Source organism: Xiphophorus maculatus, chromosome 20 (genome assembly GCF_002775205.1).
Source record: "Xiphophorus maculatus strain JP 163 A chromosome 20, X_maculatus-5.0-male, whole genome shotgun sequence".
Lineage (NCBI taxonomy): Eukaryota > Metazoa > Chordata > Actinopteri > Cyprinodontiformes > Poeciliidae > Xiphophorus > Xiphophorus maculatus.
The window spans coordinates 10,111,736-10,132,803 of NC_036462.1; the positions used below are offsets into that span (position 1 = coordinate 10,111,736).

The window sequence follows — 21,068 nt, forward strand, 5'->3', positions numbered from 1 at the left end:
TCAGGGGGTACTTGACTAAAAATATATTTTTAAGGGGGTACATCACTGAAAAAAGTTTGAGAACCACTGATATAGCACACTGCTTTATGTTACTGTGACTGTTTCATTCTCAGTGAAGAGGGAACTGATAAATCCTGAGGAGCTTCTCAAAAGTCTCTGACTCCAAAAAAGCCCATAATTCAACGGAAATGATTGAAATTCTGGATCTGGAGCACAAATCAAAAGGGAAATAATGAAATACCTCTATACTGCCTCCAACACGTGCCAGTAAGGGGGGTAGAGGTTTGTCTTTCTCATTCTTAAGTTGTCGACGAGACTGCCTGCGTCCACCTACAAATGATCAAAATTCAAAGTTAAAAAGCTGTATTCATATGCTTACATATTTAGCAATAATGTGAGTGATGCAGTGTTTCAAAGGGAGGGTAAGCAGAAAAAAGCAGAAAAGTTCGCGTAGCTGCTTACCTTCGGGCCTCTCTTCAAAATCTTCGTCCTCATCTTCGGACCCCACGGAATACTCCGATTGATTGTCTGAAAGATCATCCTGCCATTCTGAGCAACACATCAAAGAAAAACAGTACATTGCGTTCGCTTCTGTTGGTGGCCACCTGAGGGCGCCATGGCACTGCAGATTACTACAGACCACTCGTACAGCTGGGCATACATGCACACAGCACAGCTGTAGAGAACTTACTTTAACTCAGACAGCATCTTTGCTGCAGCTTATTTTGTAAATTGCACTCATAAAGATCTACATGAACAATTGGAATTTTTTGAGAAAACACAAAATTCTGGGGTTTATTTTAATATTATATAATGAGACACAAGACAATGGTTCCAAATTGTGTCATAATTCTGTTAGATTTGGAAGTTAGCTTAAAAGCCTCACCTCAGTTGTGCTCCTCTAAAATATCATCATCTTTATGAGGTATAAAAGGGTCAAGTTCAGACATGCAGTCTTAATCTTCATGATGAGCTAATAAAGAGTTCTTACAACAGTAAGAAAAAATTATGAATGCAGCTTTAAGACTGCAAATAAAGAAGGGTTTTCTGTGCCTGCAGAGGGGCTTTTAAGGGGCTATCAAGCAGCATGAACTGACTTGAATTGGTAGCAAAACAATAAAATCCAATGGAAAACATGATTCCTCCTGCCACTCGAATTAGGAAATGGTTTCTCTGCTTAGATGTCAAACTCAGATATTCTTTGAATACCAATAAAATGAAAATCTGGTATCTTTTTTTAATTTACTTTTTTATTTTTTGTAGAAAAAAATAAATATTGCAATAGGTAAAAAACATTTAACTGTCCCCATTTTATTCAGGCAAACAGCTCTGCTGCACCAACTGAAAATAAAACATTTATCAGCTGGATGGACTTATACTCCCTCTAGAGGCAGTAGGAAAATTTGTACAGGGACATGGTGAATATCTTCACACAAGATGAAAATATGAGCCCACTAGCGTTGCCCAGTGATTTTCAATATGTTAGAATATACATTCTGATGAGGCTTGTTTGTCAGATTAAAATACTTTATAAAAGTAACCTTTAACAGGTATTAAACATGCTTTTTTACATTATACTACCAGAAAACAGTTTTCTATATTTTAAGAAGTTACATTTTAGCAGAGTCTTACAGCCATATGCCTGACATATGCCTTATGACATATGGTTTTGTGTGCTTTCAGCTGGCGCAGCCTACCTTGGTCCTCCTGAGTCGCGTCGTTGTAGTTGACCTGCTTCCGAATGCGTTTGCCTTTTCCCAGATTTCGGGCCAGGTCCTCCTGCTGCTGCTCATAATGATGGCGGAGGAGCTTTTCCCAGTAATCTGGGTCCACATTCTCCTCTTGCTTGATGATTTCTCGCTCTACCTCCTCCTGATCATTGATGGACACAAACATCAGCAAAGCAAATTAAAATCTGGCCACTAAGTTGAATTCAAACAAGAATTTTCTGTGCTTGTGTTGCTAGGTATCCTGGATTTCTTTTTTCAATATGCAATTATAATTATGCAAACTGAAGAGTAAGTTAACCTGTTTGCCCCTATAAAGGCATATAAAATAATTCCTTTACCAATAACTGTTGATTATATTTTTTGCTGCAGTTACGTATTTTACAATGTTGATAAAGAATCTTAAGTCAACACTTATTCTGTCATATCATCATCAAATACTGCAAGATGCTCCAGATGAAATAATACTTTTACAGAAACATTTATATATAAAGATGACAGAACATCTTTAACACTAAGTTTTGCTTTGTCTTGATATACTGAGCTTACTGGCTACAGCTTAACACTGTACTACTGAACCTTTTTCATGGTCTTCCAAAGATTCCCAACAGGTATTCTGAGGATGAAGACTAAAGTTAGGTTCTCACCTCTTCATCTTCTTCTTTCACCACATACTGCGCCACCTTGAACGAGCTCAGGTACTCGTTCATGTTCTGTATCTCTGTGTCCTCGGTGGCATCTTGGCTGCGGTCCAGTAGCTTTGAAATGGCATCGTCATCGTAGTGAATGACGTTGCCCTCCTCACCATCTTTGTTATCTCCTGGCAAGGGGAGAGTGTTTATTAGTTGTAAAAGGGGTCATTCTAAATGAGATAAAAATGTATCAACTATGTTTCAAATAAAAGTTTTTGAACCCCAGGAGAAAACTTTTAAAAGATTTTTTGATTGTGTTCTGTAGATTTATTAATTTATGGAGATTTATGTAAAGAGATTTCTCAATAGAAAAAACTAGTTTAGTGGTCTAATAACAGTACTCTGGTATGTCTAGAAATACATACATAAAAATCTAGTGTCTCATTCAGAAGGTCTTGTATCAGGGTGGTTTTCTAAAATGTTTTCAGAAGTTGAACAAAATAAGTGTGCTTCAGTTTACTTCAGGTTACATTTTCCTGAACTATTGTTGACATTGCCTACATAAAATTTGCTATGCTATAGTTTAAATGAAAATACAAGCAAAGTTATGAGAAAGAACCTTGAGAAAAACTGCAATAACTGGGTGAAATAAATGCGCAAATCCTTAAACTGACTGTGTAGAAGATTTTAGTTTTCAGTTTTCTTGAGTTCGCGCCTTCTATCAATTATAGTGAAACTAAAATAAAGTGAAACTGTGTTAGTTTTTTTCCTGCATTTGTTCATTTGCATTGTGAGTTCAATAATCATATAATTCAACAGAAGATTGATTTCATGGGTGGAAAAGTAAGATTTTGGACTGGTCTAGCTAAAGTTAAGAGCCAAACATAGCTAAAAGATTACGATCCCACTTACGATAGATTTAGAAAGGTTTGGCAAAGCAGAAAAGACAAATACTAAGTCAAAAAGTGGGATGCTTAAAGGTTCCTACCATAGAAGACTAAAATATTGAAGTTGAGGCAATTGTATTTTGGTCCACTTTTTTCTTTTTTTAGTTATTTGATAAAATTGTGGAATACTAATCTCAAATTATATGTGGAAAAAAATTAGAAGTGATTTATCATTTTTTACTCCATGAAAAAAATTCAATTTTAACAAGTGCGGATACCTGTGTGCCACTTATCAAAATACACGGTCCTTCATTTCTGAAACTTTAAGGACTCTGAAACCAAATCACATTTGTGTCTGACTTCACAAATGTGAATGTAGATGGTAGAAAAACACATGTACCCATGGTTCGTGCTGCTTCCATCTCATCCTTAAAAAGCTCCTCAGTTCCAAACTTGAGGATGTCGTCCAGTTCTTGCTTGGACATGGAACCAGTTTTGGAGCCCAGGCCGGGCCTCACCACCAGGTGAGTCAACATCATTTTTCTCTTTGCCACCTGAGTGATTCTCTCCTCCACAGATCCCCGAGTCACAAAACGATAAATCATCACCTTCTTGTTTTGGCCAATTCGGTGGGCTCTGCTAAAAGCCTAGAGTAATTAAAAGGATTGATTAAAACTGAAGAACACAGTGATCCACTAAATGCATGCAAGAACGTGCAGGTTGTGAGATAGCCATACTTGGATGTCATTGTGTGGATTCCAGTCAGAGTCATAGATGATGACGGTGTCTGCACTAGCCAAATTGATGCCGAGACCTCCGGCTCGCGTTGAAAGCAAAAAGCAGAATTGCTGTGCCCCTGGAGCTGTTACACAAAACAAAGTAGAGAGTACCTTCATTCAGGAGAGTGTAACAAAGTGGCACATAGCTGAGGAAAATGCTTGACTAGAGAAAAAACCCACCATTGAAACGATCAATTGCTTCCTGCCGTAAGCCTCCAGTAATCCCCCCATCAATACGTTCATATTTATAGCCTTCAAACTCCAGAAAATCCTCAAGCAGATCCAACATCTTTGTCATCTGTGAATAAGATCAACTTAAATCAAATAAAACAGTATTCTGAAAATTTTTTATCTGGTTTGTCAAGCGGATTTGTAAAACTACTGCCGAAAGGTAGCCAGCCACTGAATGTCATGGTCTCCTGCCAAATCACAGTATTTACTTGGCTGTTACCTGAGAGAAAATAAGAACTCTGTGTCCTTCATCTTTGAGTTTCTTCAGCATTTTTTGAAGCAGGGTTAGTTTTCCTGAAGACTTCACCAGCAGGTTGCCATCATAAGAACCGTTTGGCAAAACAGGAGCCTCCTACAATAGACAGAAAAACCCAGCACCAGTCAGTAAATACAGAGTTTTATGAATATAATCAGTATTAAAACCTATTTGTAAATACAACTGATAATGCATTTTTAAAGGGAAAGTTGATTACAGTTTATGTAATCAACTGTTACATAAACAAGTGATTTGCTCGAGTCGAGCAAATCTCAATCTCGTTGTAATCTGTTGATGACAATGACAATAAATCTTATCTTATCCATCTTATCTTATTATGTAAAATCAACTTTTCTGAGCTGTATATCAAACTATGTTATTACACTGTCCAACTCTCCTAAGAACGGCTGTAAACGGTACAATGAGATTTATTGCTATGATGACATGCTGAAGGCAGAGTGGCCAAAAGAGAAGGAGCTTCTTAAAGAGACAGAAGTTCAATTTCAAGGCTTCAAATTATAAAGCTGGGTTTCTTTTAAGTCATGTTTGATATACATAGAGAATTTTTATAACAACTAAAAGTAACATTGTTACTTGATTGTGCTATAAAATTGTACTATGTGCCTGAAAATGACAAAAAACTGTCAGTTTAAACAAGTTTTGGCTAGAAAAAATTCTATTTGAAGGTTAGGTGGCTTACCACAGCAGCAACAGGGAACAGGTAGGGGTGGTTACAGCACTTCTTCAGGTCCATCATAATGTTGAGCAGGGACACTTGGTTTCCTCCCCCTTTGGAGTTCAGAGCCTCAAAATTTCGCGTCAAAATAAACTTGTAATATTTCCTGCAAGGTGTCAGATATTGATCAGATTTGAAAATTAGCAAAACAAAATAAAGGTGCTTTACTTCTGGCTGCTTAATGCTGCTTTTAGATGAAAATGTCCACCATGGTGTATAATAAAGTTTTGTCTTATCTCTTATCTAATATCATTTCCTTCAAATGTTTATATTATTTATTATTTATTATTATTATTGGGAACTGAAATCTGGTAGGCTTCATCATAAAATCCGTTGTCCAAAATGCTTACTTCTGCATGGGACTGAGCTCCACTCTGACAATGAGCTCTGTCTTCGCCGGCATGTTCTTGAAGACGTCAGCTTTCAGCCGCCGGAGCATGTGAGGTCCAAGGAGGTCATGGAGCTTCTTGATCTGGTCCTCTTTAGAGATATCTGCAAACTCCTCAAGGAAGCCTTCCAGGTTGCTGAAGAGATCAGAGGTCACATGAATATACAAGAGTTCAAATAGTAATTAAAATATATACATATTTTTCAACACCCTATCCAGTGACACTGGAGATCGACACCAGGCTCCCATCCAATCCCGCACGCATAAACCAGATCAGATAATAGATAGATGAATGAATGGATATTTCAACAACCCTACATTTGATCAACACAAGATCCGTCTTTTTGTCTCATCCCAGTTTCATTGAAGCGATGACACAAGTGTACAGTCGATGAATTGTTGTGCGATTGCATCAGATTTGCTTGCATAAACACAACATCTAGCTAGAAAAACAATATAATGTAATGTTGTTGATTATATGAGGCAACACAGTATGATGATATTCTACCTGTGTGTTGAAATATTTGACTCATGAATGGTTTTAACAATTGACATGCAGTCTGTGTAGAAGCCAAAATCTAAGTCATAATTTTCCATAAATGCTACACAGATGCCATGTCTTTGCATTCAAACTGGCTTAAAGATTGTTAAGCAGATAATGGTTGGAAGAGACAAGTCTTACTTGAAGCGGTCTGGGGTGAGGAAGTTAAGTAGATGGAAAAGCTCCTCCAGGTTGTTCTGCAGAGGAGTACCAGTGAGCAGCAGCTTGTAGTAGATCTTATACCCATTAAGAATCCTGAAAAACTGAGCAAGACACATGAAGTGAGATGGTTAACCTCAATTGCCCTTTCACATAATCTCTGTCTAAAGTATTTTCTCTTGTTAAGTCATGATTAATTGGTGAATTTCTGCTGTTTTTGCTTCCAGTACAAAGAACAGAAGGTACCTAAACATCTAGCTTCCTTACCTTTGATTGGTTGTTCTTCAGTCTGTGAGCCTCATCTACAACCAGGCAGGCCCAGGTGATGGAGCCAAGAATGGCTTGATCTATAGTGATCAGCTCGTAAGATGTCAGCAGCACATGAAACTTGATAGGAGAGTCTTTCTGCGAAAAGCAATGAAGAAAATCCCCAACTAGTTAACATGCACATACATTATGAAGCATTTATCATACACAATTTCATTTATTCCAACCCAATTCTGTCAGAGCGTGAGGAACAGCACCTTCATCCGGAAGACCTTGCGTCCAGATTTTATTGCGCTGTCTTCCAAGGTGAATTCATTCTCTCTGATAATTGCCCTGCTGTCTTTGTCTCCGGTGTAAGTCACCACGTAGAAATCTGGAGCCCACATCTCAAATTCTCTCTCCCAATTGATGATAGTAGACAGAGGTGCACTCACCAAGAAAGGCCCCTTGGAATGGCCCTGACAGATAGAAAAAAGACATGAGTAAGCCACTCTTGCAGTGCTCCAGAGAAAAAAGGAAACCAGGTTTTATCATTTCTTTTTCTCACTGTCCAAATTGATTAGATCCAAGCACGTATTACCATTTATATTATGAGGACCAGTATCACTACTCATGCCTATTTCGTTTCGATTGGAATATGAGCTTGATAAAAAGAGACAATCTTACCTCCTTATACAGTGAGTAGAGAAAGACTATTGTCTGAACCGTTTTTCCGAGGCCCATTTCATCTGCCAGGATGGTATCTGTTCCCTGAGCCCAGGAAAATCTTAACCAATTCAGACCTTCCAGCTGGTATGGGTGCAGCGTTCCCCCTGTGGCATTAATATACCAGGGCTGGTGCTCAAATTTGATGGTTGGCTGGTGGTGTGAAAATATAATTGTGACTTGTGGAACTGACATATGCTAACAAAACTGGCATCCTTGGTATAATGTCCAGCAAAAGTATTTTTAAACTTCTTCCTTAAACTTTTTCAAGTTTTGTCATGTTGCAAGCATCAACTTCAATGTATATTAGTGGTATTTCTTTTTTGACTAGATCACGCAAAGAAGCACAAAACTGTATATGAAGGTAAAAGGTAGCTTACAATTTTTTGTTCAAATACCATACTATATAAAATTAATTGCCATTCAGCTCCATTTAAATGGCGACCTTAACCTAAAGTTCAGCTCAACTAATTGCCTTCAGAAGTCACTGAATTATTCAATAGAGACCAGTTTTATACATATACCTGTAATCATGAAAGCCAAAGAGGTTTACTAAAGAATATTAGAAAAAATAAACTGCATTATGAAGACAAAGAGAAAGACCAGACAGGTCAATGATAAAGTAGTGGAGATGTTTAAAGCAGGATTAAGTAATAATACAACATTTCAAGCATTGGAGATCTCATAAAGTACTGTTTAAATGGAACTGAATATGAAATAAGTATAAACCAACCATAACATGACTCTCATATAAACCGACAGGCTGGCCAAGGACAGCATTTATTTAGAGAAGAGGCCAAGAGAGCAATTTTATCTGTAGAGGAGCTGTGAAGATCCAGAGGCTGTAGACGGAGAATCTGTCAATGGAGCAGATAATGGTTGTGCACTATAGCATAAGGAAGCCTTTTAGAAAGCTTGCCATAAGACAAGCAAGAGACTCAGCAAACACATGGAAGAAAGTGCTCTGATCAGAGGAGACCAAAATAAATATCTTTGACCGACATTCAAAACGCCTTATATCACAGAAAACTAACACTTCACATTACCCTGAACACATCGTTCCAACTGTGACACATGGTAGAGGCAGAACTATATTATGGAGATGCTTTTCTGTAGAACGAATAACTAAAGGAGGTTGATATAGTTTCTGATGTAACTGGAGCAAAAGATTTTTCAGCAAACAGTAGAGCTGAATACATATAAACTGTGTGCATTTTTGCTTCCATTAAAACAGTATGGGCTGCTTTGTGTTGGTGTATCCCATAAATTGGCATGGGTGTAACATGACAAAATGTGAACAAGTTACAAAATACTTTTGCAAAGCACTTTATATGTATTACTTACATCTATGATGGGGGCATCAGGAGGGACTTCCCTTTTTGGGTAGTTCTCTTTTAGTTTCTTCCCTTTTCTTACCACAAGAGGGCGTTGGTCCTCTCCTAAAATTTGCTCTCTGTAAAATAAATACAGCAACAATCTCCTGAGCAAAATGCCCTAAATGGGACAACACAAGTTAAGTTGTGATTCGCTAATAAGGAGCAAAAGACTTAAAGATATAAATATCTGTGTGAGCAGCAACTGTCTTTGCCATTTCTGACATTTTTCTAACTAGGAAAATTACTACAAAACATGGGTAACTCACCTGTGGTCCCAGTAAAAAGCTTTGTGGATCTCATACTCTGGGACGTCAAAATCATCTGCCTCCCAAGTGCATTGATCATAGGGTAAGTCTCTCCACTTGATTAGGTAATGCACATCACCATCTTTATCAAAACTAAAAAAGAGCGAGCATAGACAAAAATTTAAAGAGTCCAGAATTTTTTGGTAGAGTATCTCTCTTTTAAAGTATGTCTTGTCAATGTTAAATACAGTGGATTATTGGGAAACTGTAAAAATAACTTAAAATTATAAGCTATATTTTGTGTGTTTTAAAACAACAGGATGTTTATATTACGCATACAGAATGACTTCCGTATAATGATAGAAAAGGAAAGCAAGTCAACCTTAATTGCAGTTCCTTTCAGTTCCAGGCCTGTGAGATGTGTGGCATTTTAGGAAAAATACTGAAGTGAGAATGACTTTAGCTGTGAGCAGCCACCTGTGGTTGAGTATCCGGTGGATGATCATCCACTCTGGTTTAATGCCGTAGCGGTAAAAGCGCTCCTCCATTGCAGCGTACTGGGGGTCTTTGCTCTTCCTCTTCTCATTGTTGAGCTCCTCCTCTCCTGAGCCGTAATCGTATGGTGGGGGCTCGTCCATGTCGTTCTTCCGCTGGTAGTTCCGATACATGACTGTGTGGTACAGCTCTAACTGAAGAGCCACAAATGACAAAAAAATCTTAAAAATATTCCTGCTATAAAAGAATTTTTTTACTTAAAAAAATCCTAATATTACTCATCATCAGTTTTGGGAGTTTTCTAATTATTTAAAAAGAAAAGAAAAATGTTGTAAACCAAACAGTAGTTGCATTGTTTTGTGTTTTTAATCTTCAAACAATAAATATACACTTGTTAAAAGCCAAAGTGCTTAGACGTTTTTGTAAAATACTCTCCTTACTCTTTTTGTGCATCCCACGTTTATCACAGAGGGCACATAGTTACTGATGCCAAATGTTGAGTTGAAACTGGCCTCACTCCTGGCATCTCACCTGCAGTTCGCTGACCCAGGAACAGTGCCAGTATGAAAGGCCAGCCCACTTTACAAAGAATTCCCTCTCTGGGCGCCCCTTGAGCGGGGGCTTGGTTAGTGGATCAATTGGCTTGCCATCAGGGCCTGCGGGTGGCTCAGCTGGCAGCGGCGGTTCTCCCCACATCCAGTGGAGAATCTTCTGCACTTTACCTTTGAGAGGAGGACACTGAGAGAAAACAGTTTAAATGAAATTCTCAAAAGAAATTCCAAAATGTACAGTTAAAGCCAGATATTTCCAGTTGCTGTATAAAAGCACGGCCTTTTTTGCCCCTCACTGTCTGACATTAAATCATACTGAATGTTCTCTTTTTAGATTAGTTTTACCAAGATTACTATTGGACATTGAGTTGCTTTGCTGTAAGAGGCACTGGAGCACTTCATAAAATAGATAGCTAGAGGAAATAATATGATGTATTGTTTAAATAGAGCACAGGCATAAAGAGAGAGGGTAGAGAAGTACAGGATATTCTAGAAGATAGGCAGGGTCCGTTTCGGTAACCTCCTAAAGACATCTTCATGAAGTTAAAGCTTGGGTTCAAGTTATTCTCCCAAATGAACGATTACTCCAAGCAAAGGGTTATAAAGTGGGTTAAGGACAACAAAGTCAAGGTTTTGAAGTGGCGATCACAACGCCCTGATGTCACTACCATGGGACGTTTGTGTGCAGAGTTGAAAAGGTGCATGGAACCAATGCTATCTACACCCCTGATTTAGTTATTCAGATTCTAGCAGAACAAATAGATAAAAATCCTAAAAGTTTGACAGTTTATCCAGTTCAAAATGTAATTCAACCAAATACTAAATAAATGTAAAATAAAATATGATCATGTTCACTATGGCCAGTAGTTGATAGTGTATTTTATGATGTATTAGTGTCCACTTCAATGGTTTGTGTGCATTTGTAACATAAAAATCCACAAGAAGCCCAAGAAAATGGCTTTTAGATAACTGTCCACTGTAGTGACCACTATGCATGAAGTGGTTAAAATATAACAACAAATACAAATTCCAGAGTAGTGCATGCATTCAAAATCAAACAGAATAAGTTTACCCTAAATGTGCATTTGCAAAAGTTTAAGATAAATTGGCATAATTTTAAATGGCAAGTTTATTGTTATTTAATTTGCTCCAAGTGATAAGTTATGGTGTACATAATGTAAAGGAACTCACCATGCAGCGAGGACACAACCACTCCCCGTTTGGGATCTCAGGTAGAGGTGGATTGAGGCAATGGATGTGGTAGGATGATGGACAGGTGTCACAACAAAGAAGTTCCCCTCCATCCTTGCAAACTCTGCAGAACTCCATATGGTCATCCTCTTCCTCACCTGCTGGCTCCTCCTCCTCCTCTTCTTCGTCTTTGGCCTCCCATTGTATTCCCTCCTTCTCCTGACAATCACAAGTCAATAGCTTATTTAAGTATAACTTAAAAAAATTATGAAAGGCACTTAGAGGACAATCTGTAGGAATTTATATATTAAGAGCACAGCGGAAAAGCAGTTTGAGCATTAAACCTTCTATGAAGAGTAGTTTTACTCCAAATTATTTCCATTTATTTAACAAAAATCAAAAAGTAGAGCAGCAGCAGCCTCAGTTAAAAACCTACAGCCCCCTCAATGCTTTTCAGCATGCTTTGTAAAGATGTGTAAAACCAGTTTTCAGAATGCATAATTGCATGCATTACAAAAAAAAGGATCAGGCCCATAGCATCACTTACAAAGGAGACAAGCACACAAAAGACGAAGAAGCACACATTATGTCTTAATTGTGATATTCTAAAGTATAGAAAACAGATCAATAGTCCATCACAATTATGAAATTCACAATGATGAAATTTTTAGTTATATTTTTGGCGTCATGAGTCAAAATTATGATTTGAATCTCATAAACATAACTAATGATTTCACAAATATGAGTTTTAGAGTGGAAATGATGACCTTTAATCTCATAATCCTGAACTACATTATAATTTTGACATTGTATCTCTTAAGTATGACTTTGAATATGAAAATTCTGAGTGTCTGTAGGCAATAGAAAGGTGAAATCTAGTTTTTCAGAAGATGACACCACAAGTATTTTGCTATCCATGGCTTTTTAATGTTGATTTAGCCCTGTACTACTGCATAATATACCTATCAAATTGTTAAGCAGAAGCTTGATTAATTATCATGCTCCTACTGAAATATTGTGTTAATTTGAAATAATGGCTCTACTTACACAGTGTGGGCAGCTCCATTTTCCCTCAGGTGCCTTTTCCAGCTCGGGATCCAGACAGACAAGGTGGTAGGCTCTTGGACAAGTGTCACAGAGGATAATTTCTCCTCCCTGCTGGCAAACCTCACAGTAGTCCTGGTGGTCAGTCTCATAGCCATCGCCGTCCTCCTCTGCCAGATTTAAAGGAATAATTGAAACGATATGAGTGGGTCTAACATAGAGAGAGTCATAGTGTCCTGATTCTCTACCAGCTATATGCAGAATACCACAGGAAAAAAAAATCATATCATCTTGAACACCTACAGTAAATGGACAAACTCCATATGTATAGGAGAATCAAAGAATGGATAAAAGCCTAATAAGTTTCCCCACAATAAATAAAGCTTTAAAAAAGTACATTTTAATTACCTCATTACAGAAAATCAAACAGTCTGGTTTGGAAGGGATTTCAGTCAGATTTTGGAGGGGAAAATAAACCACAGCGCTCTGAAAGAATAAACTGTAAACATACTTTTCCTTTTTCTCCGCCCACGTCGGGCCTTTTTCTTTGTGGCCCCAGAGGTATCAGAAAGCACAGAGGCACTGTGGATACTGATGTCATCAAAGTCTGACTCCTCCAAAAAGTCCTCCTCGCTCTGGAAAATCAAGCACCCCGAAATACACAAACTAAAGAGCTTGGAGCAACACAAAGTCTGCTCACTTTTATTTAGAGGAAAAATGTTGGGTTTAGAAGCTGGAAAGGTGAACACAAGGTAAAATAACACGTACAGAGGATGCTTTCTTCTTCTTCCCACTTTGACCAGTTTTTGATTTGGTCTTCTTCGGCTTCGGTTTCTTCTTCACTTCTTTTAAGGTCTTGCTTTTCTTTCTAACTCCTGGCCCTAAGGCAGACAAACATACAGTATAGTGCCATTAAAATGTAGCTGTCCCCTTATGCATTCATTCTGCTTTAGCTTCTTTTGAATGTCATTTTAATATCAACAATTACATAAGCCAATATAAAGTAGAATGATTTGAGTACCTCAATTATTATAAATCCTTAATGTAATTGTCTACCTTTAAGCTTATTTAAATTATGTTTTTATGTCTTTTACTATTTAGCGCATTGAGTTCTGTGTTGTGTTGTACAACGCTCTCACTTCCGCCTATAAGTTGTTGATGACTGCTAAGAACTATTAGCATAACATAGTGAAAAATAAGGTAGCAATTGATATCCAATTTTAATACTGTTCTTATGGAAGCATTTACCAGTATTTTATTTTACCAAAATTGTTAATTGACTGCTCCTGATTAATTATCAGAAAAATTGATAGATTACTCGGTTACTAAAATAATTCTTTACAACAACTCTAATATAAAATAGGGCTGTTGTAAAGTGTGACACATGATAAGTGTCACACTTCAGAAGGTCTTACCTTTTCCTTCTTTGGTTTTGGCTTTTTTTAATGTGCCCTGCTGAGAGCTCAGCTGGCTGATGCTGACAGATGTTGGCTGAGCTACAGTAACCGTTTCCACCGCAGCGGCCACCGCAGCGGCCACAGCGGTGGCAGATGCCCCTTTGAACGGGTTGTTGGCACTGAACTCACGCCACTTGGCTCCCAACACTGTCATCATCTTTGACATGGGAATCTTCGGATTCTTCTTGGCAATGAGGGGCCTGGGCGTAACAACAGGGAGAGGAGACAACAACAACAGCTTTATTATGTCACATTTCATTTCAGCTGGTGTAATTTCCTTCTCTCTCAGCACTGGAGGGTACTGGGTCCTGATTTACTGACACCCCATTGCCCTTTAAGTTATATTTTCTATTCCTTGGTTTGAGTTTGTCATGTGTTAGATTTGTCGGGCAACAGCTTGAGGTTTGGCAGGCTGGCCTGTAAAAGATAGTGGGTCAGACCACTGAGTCCCAAAGCCTCCCGGCTGTCACAGGCATCCAACGAGCAGCTGACTACACACAGGGGGCACCACAGGAGCTCATGCTCCACTTTGTCAGAGCAGAGGCTTAGTCGAGCCAGACAGCCCCAGGTGAGACAGACTCTTTATAACAACAGCCGAGCTTTCCAGCTCAAACAAAAAGAGCAGTGTTAGCTTGTCACGCTGCACTCTGGTCTAACTGAGGAGTGTTGTGGAAGGCTCTAAGCTGGGAACTCTGTCAAACAACTGGAATTGAAAGAAAACAAAGCAGTTTAACAAAGACAAAAATAATACAAAGGAATGTAGATGCTTGCCTGAGGAACTGGCTGAAAGCCTTGTAATTGGTGATTGTTTTGTAGTCGTCCTCCGTGAACCCATACTGAACATCCTCAAGACCCCATTCTTGCATCAGCTGGCCAGAGGATTTGGGTTCCTAGTGGAGCAAAGACAAGAGGCACAATGCGTTTATTACTAAAAAAACACAAAATAATTTTATTTGAAGACTTTACTTTCATGGAGATGATCAATCTGGTCTGATTTCAGTGCAATTAGTCTTCTGCTTTGAAAGACTCACTGTTAGATAATAAAATGGTTTGGAGAACCGTAGCTCCAATAAGATAATGTACTTTAAGTGTTTGAAATACATGATGTGCAGAATATTTGCAAATGGTTGGAAATGCAAAGGGATCTTAAAAGATGAAGAACAAATTGTAAGAAAAATATTTAGACAAAAAGTATTGTCAATTTAGACAATAGTGAAATATTCCAGTAACTTAAATATGCAATAACAAAGATGAAAATACTTTTTAAAATCTTATGTAAAATGGAAAAATTGTCATTCCCTCCTAAAATAGCTAGAATTATACAAAGCTACATCATACTGGGTGCTTTTTGAAGGATGGAGTTTTGAGTGCTGTTGAAGTGAGAGTTAATTCGTTCATAAAGAAGATTGCAGTAGGTTATGGGTATGGACAGGGATTTTAAGGAGGTCTCAAAATAATTTTAAGTCAACCTTTTTATTGTCTGTAAAATTGTCCAGAGCTCTAGAAACCCAAGCAAGTGTCCTAATCTTTCAGATAATTGTTGCTTAATTAAAAATGTACTTTTACTGTTACTTAAATCTGATGTGTCTCTTTGTTTGATTTGTCTCTCATGCAGTCACTTTTTTTACTGAGAAAATCAAATGAAGTCAGAAGAGGGAGTTCCCACAGAAGGTTCCACTTATTCTTAAGTATGCCATGTTCTGTCAGCCGTATTTGTACAAAATACCTTTAAGTTTGTCAACTACAATGTATATCAAGGATAAACTATGAGGACTGAGAATATTATAGATTTATAGGCATGGAATAGAACATGCAATCTACATGTACAATAGACTTGTTACTGTGGACTTACTTTCATGTTACCATCATCATCGTCATCATCATCGTCATCCTCATCTCTCTTCTTCTTCCTGGGCTTCCTTTCTTTTTTCTCCCTGGGTTTTTTCTTCTTTTTTTTGGTGGGGCCATATGCACTGCTTTCGCTCTCAGAGCCAATTTCTGGCCGTTCACGTTCCTCCTCTACCTCTGAAATCTCCTCGAGGTCACTGTCAAGTCTTGGCTGTATTCCTCCCTGGGGTATAATCAAAGACACAAAATATGCTTAAATACATACACTTCATAGGTTCATTACATCTAATTCTACAGATAACAACAATGTGAATGACCATGATTTTCCAAAGCCATTTTTCCCCAAAGAAAAATGCATATTTATTATTTTATTTTTATAATTACAATCAAGCTTTTTCTTTTTCCTTTTTAATCTTGCCTGAGTTGGATGTGAACTTGGTTATAATGCAATGCAGCTATCACAAGGTGGCAGAGACACACCAAATTATTTACAAATCACCATGAAGACGAAAAGAAAAACAGTTGTACAATCAGACATGGGTAAGCTCAATAGCTGAGAGGTGCCAATAGATTTGGTGTGAACTTTGAACTCTTATCCCAATTCTTAATCACACCTATCTAGCAGGTGTGATATACATAGATATATAGATATATATATATATTTGTGTGTGTGCGGGGGAGGGGGTGTGCGGGTGTATGGGGGTGTGTGTGTGTCTGTGTAACAGAATTGTCTCTTTGAATCCAGTATACTTAGTGTGATATCTGAAAACAGTTATTTGCATCAAAAAAAAAGCAAAAAAATAAGCGGTTTTGTACATTGGTACACGCCCGTGATACAAACACAAAGACACTCACTGTCCTGCTGAGGCATATTCCATCACAAAATGTTTACAGATCCAGTGTCAGAGTACAAGTCACAATCGTTTCTGCATGATTATTGCTCGGTCAATCAAAAAAGACACACGTCACTACAGAATGCAATACATTTATTGGTTATCTATGGGTGCTACAGTCAAACTCAAATAATTAAGCTTAAATACAATAAGACTGAACTCAATACTCTTAGCTTAGTCTAGACAGATCCCAGTCTATATTGTTTTAAGTTGTTATTCGTAATGACAAGCTTAGCTATAAATGCTTTGAGAAATGAACTCGCCATTTCAGAGAGAACATCCTCTCTTTACACCACCACCACTTCTGCACAGATTTATCACTTTATATGTAATGCCACAGTTGTTTTTTTATTGTACTGATGCTTGAATGATGTTACTTTTTGAAGGTCACTTTGGAAGAATATTTTGTCTATCTTAAAAAGAAGAAGACCAGCGTGCCATACATTTCATAATATAACAGCTCTACTGCATGTGAATCCATGTTAACAATTAAAACAGAGTTCATAAGTTCTGCTGCATGCATTTTGCATCCTCTTAAAGAGCTGACTATTAATTGAAACCAGGAAACAGAACACCTTTTGCTATGCTGCTAATCAAAAACTCAGCTGAGCCCTGCCTGTTTAATTTGGGACATCTGGAAGGCTATATGGGCTTAACAGTTAACAGGTGTTGTTTGTGTGATCAAGAGAGTGGGAAATTCACTGGAGGTTCCTTATGAATGCTGTTTCTCTCCTTGTTTGTGTCAAGCCTTATTAATTATTTTTATTTTATGGACTGCAAATGTCCAAAATTTACAATCAGTTTGTAGACGTGTCTTTTTAATATTTCCTTTTCCAATATTTTGCAGTTGCATGGAATGTATGGCAAAACAACATGCCTTACTGAACACGTGTGTCCACTAGAAGTGGAGTAAAACGAGTGCACAGAGGCTTTGTGCAGTTCGCTGCCTGTTGCTCTGCAGGCCTGCCTGGCTCCATGGAGAGACTTGCAGGCGTTTTGCTCTGTAGCGCAGTGGTAAGGCTCACGTTGCTGCAGCGCCCGCCAACCCTACCAGCAGCCTGGCTGTGTTGCCATGGTGACCGAATCTGAGCAGTGTCTGGCTCTCTCTCTTTCTTTCTAGATTTTGCCCCCCTCATCCCCCCACTACTTCTCTTCATCTTCTTCCCACTTTCTCTTCTTCACATCTTATAGTTCTCCTCCCTCACCCCATCCACTCCTTTAAATTCTCTCTCAGTCTATATCCTAACTTCTCCCTGGTTCTTTTTCCTCCCTTACTCTTCTTTTTTTCTATCATACAACTCATCCACCTCCCCCCCACCACCAAGCACACACAAACTCACAAACACACACTCCATCACAGTGGCAGCCAATGGAACGGCGCCATCCAATCAGACACGTTTGCATAACGAGCTTGTTATGCAGAGGCCTGTGGTTGCGAAGCCCGTGCTTCAGCACCCGTCTAGACAAATCTCATTTATGCATAAGAAGATGGAGAGAGAGAGAGCGAGTGAGAGAAGAAAGAGCAAATTGAAGATTGTGGATGGGGGATGGGGGTGGAGATGGAGGTGGAGGTGGAGGTGGAGGAGGAAAAAGCAAAGAAGCAGAACTGCTACTGTGAGCAGCCACAAGGACAAGCTGGAACTGGAACTGCAACAACCTGGTGGTGGCCCAGAGTTCAATGTTAAACACATATCATAGATGAAAAGATGATTCTCCGGCACAGCAGTAAAGTGGCTACCTCTACTTTCAAAGGGTGAGAAAATCAGATAAGTGCTGATAAGCTAATCAAATTAGCGGCTTTCCCTTAATGCTGCTGCCCTGGGGGAACTGGAGCGGATGCTGTGGTAAATATCAAATAAATGAAGATGTAGATTTTTTTTATCAAATCTAGCTCAATAAGAATTTATTACAATATCACTGCTGTGAGGGGTTTTTAGGGTTGTAAAACAATGGCCGCCTCTTTTCTTCCATGAAATCAGAGCAGCTCTTTGTTGACTCACAATCCAAGGGAAAAAAGTAAAACCAGAAACCCTAATTTCCTTGTATCTGTTTTTTTCTTGCAGATGAGAAAAGGGGAAGCAAGTATACTGTGGCTCTCTCTTTTATTCCTCCCACTAGCAGCCCTAACCTCAGAGTGGGATATGCCACTGACAGTTTCTGACCCCAATTGACTTTTAGACCCTGTCTGACACCAACCTTTGGGGAGCGATTGGAGGAGAATTACAGTGGTAGCAACCGCTCAGAGAGATGACAGAAGACAAAGACATAGAGAGAGAAAGATAGATACAAAGACAGAAAGAAGAAGAAACAAAGAAAGAAAGAAAGATATTTGTGAAAAAGAGGAGAATACCAGAGTGTGTTCCATGGTGGTTAGAACAGAGAGAGTCAGAGGGAGTCTCCCCTCCTCATTAGCCCAGTGAGACCCAGCGGAGCTCAGAGTTTGCCATAAAGAGCCAAAGGGCCGGGTGGCAGCATGGCCAGTCAAGCTCCTCGCAGCGCTGCTGGCAGCTCCAGCTCAACACTGGGGAACATCCTGGCCATGACACTGGTGCTGTGAATGCCACTGCCAATGTAGGGGCAGAATACACTGAGATTACACTGAATTACTGTAATTACTGAGGTTTTGTGTTTAGAAAACCAAGGAGGCACAAGACAACTTGTTTAGATCCTGACTTATGTACAATGCATAATTTAGGCAGTTAATTATTACTCTTTGTAATGTCGAACATTTCACCAGTCTTTTGGGGGGGTTTGGCATGTTTATTGGTAAAGCCATGCACATTTTAGATGATGTGCTGTGAGGAAATTACAGCAGTTTTTCTAACTGAGTTAGCCAGGGTGAAAGACTGCTGCACAAAAACTCCTATGGAGTGTTCACAGTAGGTTGTTAGCTATCTACTTCTGGAGGACCTACAGAATAGAGGTACAGCTGGACACTGTTACTAGGGTGATGTTGCAAATATATTTTTAAGGTAAAGTTATATTTTTGAGCTACTAGAAACTAGCACTAGCACAGGAAAAGAAATAATGATGAATGAGTAAACAGAGGAATTATCAAGATGAAGATCTGGAACAAGAGGATAACACTACACCATGTCTGCTTTGACTCCTATTATTTCACATCTGATTAGTCTTTGTTACCGTTGCTGTCATAGTGACTGACAGAAGAGTAGCTTAATTGTATTTTGTCATCAGGCCTTGGCTTGATTCACATTGAGGTCTAAGAGTAGTGATAATACGTTTACATACATGAGCTGGGCATTTCTTTTCAAAACTTAAAGTGGTTGAAAACAATGTCTCCATCTATGCACACCAACAACAACTTTAAGGTACATGTTAAGTTTAGGTCACAGATTAGCTGTAAGTTTGGAAATTAAATGATTGTGGCATTTGCCATCAGTTAAAGTAAAGAAGATAAAACCTTACCTTGCCATTACAAGATTAGAGTCTAGTCCACTGATCCACACCTTTCTTAACTAGAGATACAATGTTTGAAGAAAGAGAGCTCCTAATTTGGACCACATGTGCTATTTGCCATCTGGTATGAGTCAAGTCAATTGGTTAAATTGCTAGTTTTCTCTAAACACCACACTATCTAAAGTTACAAAAATAACTGTTTTTTTGGTACTTTCTCCAATATTCCTAAATGTGACACCACTGTTAGACTCAATGCTTGTCTTCTAAGACTGACTGTGAACAGGATTTGTGATGTAATTGTAGCAAATTTGTTTCTGGACCATTCAATACTCCTGATGAGTAGCTGTTACATTCAGGAGAATGTGTGCACTGCTTTACCATGCTGCTTTAAACTTTGCTCTCCTGATCTAATTGTTGTTTCCTACTCCAGCCTAAGTATCACGCATACAGAAAAACATAATATTATGATAAACACTATAGGAAATTGGCATGAAAACCTCATCCTTCATCTTTATTCTGTAAATAGATAATGTCTCCAGATATTCTGTGTTATCTGTCTACATTTTAGACCAATGTTCTCTCTGCCTTGTTATCATTAAGTAGGCTGCTGGATTATACAGCATCTTCATTGTTGAATAAGTTATTCTAAGGACAAGTTAATGCTGTTAAAATTTTATATAATTCCGAATAAGTCTTGATGTCAAATCACCTCTGTCAAAGCTCAACTGTGACTACAGTTGCTACATTGGCTGAAACTCTGTCCCTTTGACCCCAAAGCCCCAGCCTTAAGCACCAGCACCACAGGAACAAATCCACACTCTAAACTGGCACTTGGCGCCCACAGCTTACACTGGCAGTAACAGTGACTCTGCTGCCAACCTCCCCTAGGCCCGAAACAGTCCACTGCCTCTCATTTCGATTACAGAGGCAGTCCAGCAGCCAAACCAGAACTCTGATCCAATTGCAAAAGCATCAAAACTGTGATAGCGTGAGAATCAAAGAATGAGGCCGCACAGCTTGAGCCAGAATTCCTGGCAAACCTTTGTGTTTGAGGTGATGACAGACGGGGCTGTGTGTGAACAAGATCTTACCTCTTTTTTCCTCTTCTTAACTTTGGGTATTTTCCCCTCTTTTATCTTTTTGGGCTTTTTCTTCTTCTGCTTTTTGAGGGAGTCATCATCAGAGAAGAAGCTCGCAAGGGCCGTGAGGGGAACGGTGTTGCGCTCAGTTTCGTCATCTTCAT

At 38.7% G+C, this 21,068-nt stretch overlaps 1 protein-coding gene across 2 annotated transcripts in view; it reads right to left on the reverse strand.

Moving 5' to 3' along the window:
* The window catches only part of chd5 (chromodomain helicase DNA binding protein 5), a 45,597-nt gene that overhangs the window by 13,859 nt on the left and 10,670 nt on the right, over nt 1-21,068 (reverse strand). Inside the window, exons 2-27 of one of the 2 annotated variants that reach the window (XM_023325309.1) lie at nt 20,917-21,068; nt 15,520-15,738; nt 14,439-14,557; nt 13,626-13,867; nt 12,979-13,091; nt 12,722-12,845; nt 12,214-12,380; nt 11,167-11,385; nt 9,956-10,162; nt 9,407-9,618; nt 8,951-9,082; nt 8,653-8,761; nt 7,270-7,461; nt 6,861-7,061; nt 6,604-6,741; nt 6,319-6,440; nt 5,599-5,772; nt 5,213-5,354; nt 4,477-4,608; nt 4,206-4,323; nt 3,984-4,108; nt 3,647-3,893; nt 2,375-2,547; nt 1,698-1,872; nt 463-528; nt 242-330 (exon numbers count right to left, since the gene is read on the reverse strand). In XM_023325309.1, coding sequence (XP_023181077.1) covers nt 242-330; nt 463-528; nt 1,698-1,872; nt 2,375-2,547; nt 3,647-3,893; nt 3,984-4,108; nt 4,206-4,323; nt 4,477-4,608; nt 5,213-5,354; nt 5,599-5,772; nt 6,319-6,440; nt 6,604-6,741; nt 6,861-7,061; nt 7,270-7,461; nt 8,653-8,761; nt 8,951-9,082; nt 9,407-9,618; nt 9,956-10,162; nt 11,167-11,385; nt 12,214-12,380; nt 12,722-12,845; nt 12,979-13,091; nt 13,626-13,867; nt 14,439-14,557; nt 15,520-15,738; nt 20,917-21,068 — 4,109 coding nt within the window. Of the gene's footprint in view, nt 1-241; nt 331-462; nt 550-1,697; nt 1,873-2,374; nt 2,548-3,646; nt 3,894-3,983; nt 4,109-4,205; nt 4,324-4,476; nt 4,609-5,212; nt 5,355-5,598; nt 5,773-6,318; nt 6,441-6,603; nt 6,742-6,860; nt 7,062-7,269; nt 7,462-8,652; nt 8,762-8,950; nt 9,083-9,406; nt 9,619-9,955; nt 10,163-11,166; nt 11,386-12,213; nt 12,381-12,721; nt 12,846-12,978; nt 13,092-13,625; nt 13,868-14,438; nt 14,558-15,519; nt 15,739-20,916 lie in introns of both variants that reach the window. The other variant, XM_023325308.1, reaches the window with a different exon arrangement.